This window comes from Etheostoma spectabile, chromosome 5 (assembly GCF_008692095.1).
Source record: "Etheostoma spectabile isolate EspeVRDwgs_2016 chromosome 5, UIUC_Espe_1.0, whole genome shotgun sequence".
NCBI classification, from domain to species: domain Eukaryota; kingdom Metazoa; phylum Chordata; class Actinopteri; order Perciformes; family Percidae; genus Etheostoma; species Etheostoma spectabile.
The window spans coordinates 12,098,542-12,104,266 of record NC_045737.1 but is presented as its reverse complement, the minus strand read 5'-3'; the positions used below and the strand labels follow the sequence as shown (position 1 = coordinate 12,104,266).

Here is a 5,725-nt window from a genome sequence, read left to right as displayed (position 1 = left end):
TTTTTTTTTTTTTAAAGGGAGAGGAAAGATGCAAATATGCACCGAAGACTGCGTGCTACATGAGCAGCCAAGTGGGCTCTGCATGCAGAGATACAACCACATTCTGTGGACTTATGTGCCTGCAGTGACCACATGGAAAACTAGCTCGTGCATAATGCATCACCTTACAGTGGACTCTCAGAATGAGTGACCTCCATCTCATGTGACTGAACAGCCGCCCTTCCTCCCCGAGAACACAAACTGCATGGCCAACAACTTCATTACGATGTGTAGAGCTGACACTAATTATAATATAATTGAGCATAGCCAAATAGCTTATGATTTATATCAGACATTTAGTCATTGGTTGTCCTTAAAAGAGAAAACTAGGGATCTGTACTTTAGTGGATATTTTACTAAATTGCTATAAGCTACACTGCAAAACAATTTGGAAACACACTCAAAGACTTTTAAATTGTCCATATTACAAAGACAATTGACAAACATGTGATGTCTATAATAGAAAACATCATATTTTTAAAAAATTGTCTTTGTAATCTAATTAAATGCGACTATAGTCCAGTGTGACTTGTATATGTTTTAAAATGCGGTACTTTATCATTCCAATATGCATCCTGCACACTATATTTGCATTATTATGTGTCTATATTGCCAGTAAAAGTTATCCTGATTCTTGTATCAATACATACATATTTTTTGTAATTTCTTTATATTGTACATTAAAGTTTTGAATCCCATCAAGTTTGCCTTATCATTAACTCCTCCTGATATGTAATAATTCACTCCTGCTCATGCACAGACAGCTTAAAATAATAATACAATTGGTATCATGGTTGTTGTTAAAGGTTGGGGGAACGTTCTCTAAAGGTTCCCGCAACCAAAAACAAACGTTCCCGGAACCTTCTGGGAAGCAAAAATATCAGCTGGGAATAAGGTCATTTAAAAAAAAAAAGGAATGTCTTGCAAAAATACTTTTGACTTTAGATAAGGTGAGGGAAAACTCCCAACATGCAATTTTTGTTTACATTTCAACACGTCGCTTGCTGTTTGTACTTGCAGCATCACTTCCAGCACAGCAACGTCACAATGTCACACACCAGCCTACCTAGAGTTCTCGCCTGCGTGTCCGCTGTCCACGCGTGTGTGGGCCACTGTTGTGTCCTCGCCTCCTCTCCTCCTCTCCTCTTCTCCTCCTCTCCTCCTCTCTTCCGCTTCAGCTGCAAAACGCGTTCATGTAAGATGTTCCAAAATGAACCTTTGTTTTGTAGTAAGTAGGTCACCAGAGTCTGCCCGACCGTTTGGCAATGTGGCTTGGCTGTGCGCGCGCGCGCACTCTGTCCAGTCAGCACCGGACTGTTAATGAAGTTAAGCGGGAGGAGTCCCGGCCGGTTCCCTGTGACTGCTGACAGGCGCAGGGCGACAGAGCGGAGATGCTGCTGTCAGTGTGGCTGCTCGTCATCCACCCCCCCCTCTCGCCACCCTCCCCCTTTCCCTTGTTCTCTCTAAGTCTCTCTCTCTGTCTCTCCCTTTCTCCCTCTTCCCCCCCTTTCTCTTTCTCTTCCTTTCTTTCTCTCTCTCTGTCTCTCCCTCCCCCTCGCTGTCTCTCCTTCTCTCCCCCTTACTCAATGAGTCCATCTATAGTTACAACTGGGCTATTTATACAAAGGCGCTCTTGGAACATCCCATCAAGGGCTTTTTCTTCCTCTGATGACACCATAGCCTATTACAACAGTCTGCTGCGACAAACAATGAAGGAAGGAAGAAAAGAAAGAAAGAAAAGTTAAAAAAAATTAAAAAAAGAGATGTACAGATGCTCACAATGATCTGGTTCTTTCTCTGATCCTTGTAGATATACTGTATATGTGGCGAATTGTGAAAATACTGTGCAGAAAACCACCCATTTCAAAACTACACAGCATCAAGGGTATTTGGGCCTGAACACAAGTGGAGTTGAATTAGAAACGCATTCTTCTTCCCAAACAGTTGCATGAAGCTGAATAGCAGCTGCACAAACTTTAAAACTTGTTGCCTCCTCTTCCCCTCATTGCTAGTCAGCACAACAGGGTGTCCCTGGGGGATTCAGCTCGGCTCTCTCTGTCTCTCTCCCTCTCTCTTTGTGTATGTGTGTGTGTGTGTGTGTGTGTGGAAGTGGAACACCCTGACCCACAAAGTTCAGGCAGAGACAAAGCACTCTTTTGAGGCCTCATTTTCATCCTCACCACTGGCTTCAGAAAAACAGATCCAACGAGCAGCAGATTTAGTCTGTTCTGGTGCGCATAATAGCAACCTTTGAAGAAGTACAGTGTTTAAATTAAATATGAATGTGACTGACAATGCAATAACTGCCAGAAGATACAGTAGTGTGATAAAAGTAATGAAATGGAGCTCTGAATGAGCCAAAAACTGAATTAATCCCCAAATACTGGATCACAACAGGTGTCCTGTCTGTGAAATCTGCATTAATACCAGTGATTATGGTGTAATAACTTCACTTATTGCAGTCATTTTAGTTGTTACATTATTAGTCAGCATGGTAATTTCAGCCTCAGGGTGCCATGACTTAGTCAGGTACAATAAATGTTTTAATTACATTTTATTGCAGGAAATTTTGAAGAATACTAAGCGCACGCAGTATTGAGTCCCTTTATAAGGATGCAGGGTCACATCATTGGTACTGTTGTGCACTGTAACAAAACAAAGGGCTTGGCTTCTTTTTATGGATGCACTTCAAATGTAGAAGTTTTCATCCAAATCAGACTGAATTATCCAGGGAATGGCGTTCATAGCCTTCATAAGAGCTCAGATGGGATAGTTATCACTGATCACAGGCTGATACTCCGGAGAAGGCTGCTTCGGAAGAGTGATTCATCTTATCAGAGAAACGCACTCAAATACAGCCGGAGGGAATCACGGACACACAGCAACACCTCCTGTGTCTCCCTCTGTCTGCTCTTAGTAATATACAGACACACGCGCACGCACACACACACACAGTCATTACTTGCTCTCGCAGGACATGTCATGTCTCCATCACTCTGTCAAAACCTATCAGGGTGTTTGGCGTCATGAAAAGTGCGTAAGATAAAAAATGTGAAAGGCAATTTCTTTTCTTTCTTAATCCCCCCCTCCCTTTCTCTCTCATACTCGTCTCATCATAGCGGGGGGGGGGGGGGGGGGGGGGATGACAGAAGTGTTAATCTCAATTTTGCCATTCTAAGCCTTCTTCATTTTCAGAGCTCTATTATCATGAGAAAAGATGGACTCCCTGGTATTATGGTTTTCATAAAGCCCTCCTGTTAAGAGGGCACGGGGACAAACCAGGTCAGTTTCAAGCTGGGATATTAAATTCATATTTCACAAAAAGGGTCTATTTCACACCGTTCGCTGTTATCATCCAATATGCAACTTGGTGCTATTTGACACGTCGTAGATGGAGTATTTTGTCTGAATTACCTGCTTTATGTTTTATGTAAGCTATTTGCAGTGCATCACGTCTGTTGGTTGGTGTTGTTTTTACAGGCAGAAACATTGGTCATTCTGTACAGTACCTGTATTCAGAAGGGCTGTCACAACCAATTTCCTATCATGAGTGTATGATGACACCTGCTGGACATTTGTGGACATTGTTTCCATTATGAGCCGGACTCATTGGAAGGCACTGAGTCAGATAATGTGGCCTAATAAAAGTGTAGGACTCATTCCCTAGTCATCTGGACGTGAGTTTATCAGTTGTGAGAATGTGCTAAATCTGGCGTATCCAAAGACACACACACACAACACAACACAACACAAATGCAGTTTGCCCTTTTATTGACACTTCATCTTCTTTTTAGTTGCTCATCATAACCTGAAAACACAAAGACAAAATCATTAGCTGAAAGAAAAAAGAAATGGAAACAGCTTTTACTGTAACTGGAGGTGCTTCTGCACAACGGAGTTCAAATGACATTACATTACATGACATTCAGCTGACGCTTTCATCCAAAGTGACGTCTAATTGCAATACATGTCAGAGTTTGCACGCCTCTGGAGCCACTAGGGGTTAGCACATCAAATGTGTTTGTGTTTCTCCCTCACCTCGTCGATCCAGTCATTGAAAGCAGAGACTCTGGTGAAGACAGTGGGTTTCTTCTCATAGTTGCAGCCAAGGCCAGAGACGAAGCTGGCAATGCCATGGACCTCCCAGGTGCCCTCGGTGTTCTTACAGTTTAGAGGGCCACCTGAGTCGCCCTGGACACACAAAAACAGAGAGACAGAAAGAGAGAGAGAGAGAGAGAGAGAGAGAGGGGAGGGGAAGAGATGTTTTATTCATTTGGTGGAGTCACTGGGAGACCGGCAAGGCACAACTGTGAGAATCACAATCGGAATCATTGTTTCACCAAGTATACGTGAACTGAAGGAACATTTGTCATTGTTCTTGGCAGCTCTACAACACAGTGTATAGTACAGAGTATAATGTAATGCGGTAAGACATTTGAACTCTTTTTTTTTTTTTTAAGATTAATTTGTTGGCACAGGGGAGAGAGAGGGGGAATCACAGGCAGCTAAGGGCTGCAGGTCGGAACTGATCCTGCGGCCGCTGCATCGAGGACACGTATATGGGCGCACGTTCTACCAGGTGAGCTTGCCAGGCGCACAACTTTTCAACTCTTGTCACTTTACTTCATGTCTAAACCGTCCCTTTGTCTTTACACACTTCATCATGCATAAAAGCATTACAACATTCCTTGCTACATCCAGTCTTATTCATTGCAATGCTGTTAACACATGCTTATTTGTTATATAATTCTACTTCTTTATTCATATTTTATTTATTATATTTTATCCCTGTATCTTAACTTGAACTATTTTTTTCATTATTTTATCTTAGATTCAGATTTAGCTTTTACTGTGTTTTTTTCAAGTTATATAATGTGCATTGTTGGAGGTGCCTGAGGCCGTAGGATTTTCACTACTTCTGTTATTGTTGTGCACAATGTGACAAACCCATTGAACCTTAATGACAAAAAAAGAACACACTTTGACACACTCAATGCATACACATTCAAATTTTCTTCAAATATAGTGCTACCAAAGCAGGATAAACAAGCTTTACAATGTTTTTTTTTCTAAAACAAAATAGAAATAGGTGTAAACATACAAGTGACAATAATTTTCTCTTTCCTCATGCACACAACAAAACACACACAGAGTGTAAACTTACGTTGCAACCAGCCACGATTCCATCCCCACCGGCGCACACCATGGTGGTCCTGATAACAACACCCCACCAGTCAGACTGGGTGCAGGTGGCATGGTCAGCCACAGGCATCAAGGCCTGCTGCAGCTTATCAGCTATGGGACCTCCGGCTAAAACACATTCATATTATCATTAATATCATCCATTAATATAATCCCCATACACTAGCTCTCGGTCTAATCTGCCTTACAGCATTTCCGTAAGCGCACAAATTCACAGTTCAATCCAAATTTTCAATTTAGGACTTATCCCCCCCAGAAAAAGTTTATGCTAAAATCTCCTGCTTACGATTTTCTTTCCAACTTTGGAGGTTTCCCTAGTTAAAACCCTGATTATGCACAGTCTCAAAGTCTTTATAGACCATAATTTGTTTAGGTTGATTTCTCTGGTGCCGCCGAAAGATCAGCTGGTTGTCCCTAAGACAGTCAATAGACTGAAAGTTGTAAGTCTTCTGTTAGCTGTGCCAAGAGAAATCTCAATCATTTC

At 41.9% G+C, this 5,725-nt stretch overlaps 2 protein-coding genes across 2 annotated transcripts in view; both read right to left on the bottom strand.

Moving 5' to 3' along the window:
• The window catches only part of fam219ab (family with sequence similarity 219 member Ab), a gene marked incomplete in the record, with an annotated part of 43,285 nt that extends 41,832 nt beyond the window's left edge, over positions 1–1,453 (bottom strand). Inside the window, 1 exon segment of the mRNA XM_032517056.1 lies at positions 1,106–1,453.
• Positions 1,454–3,793: 2,340 nt separating this feature from the next.
• Positions 3,794–5,725, bottom strand: part of ela3l (elastase 3 like) — a 5,933-nt gene continuing 4,001 nt past the window's right edge. The window contains exons 6-8 of the mRNA XM_032517043.1: positions 5,204–5,349; positions 4,078–4,230; positions 3,794–3,847 (exon numbers count right to left, since the gene is read on the bottom strand). Coding sequence (XP_032372934.1) covers positions 3,830–3,847; positions 4,078–4,230; positions 5,204–5,349 — 317 coding nt within the window. The 3' untranslated portion in view covers positions 3,794–3,829. The remainder of the gene's footprint in view (positions 3,848–4,077; positions 4,231–5,203; positions 5,350–5,725) is intronic.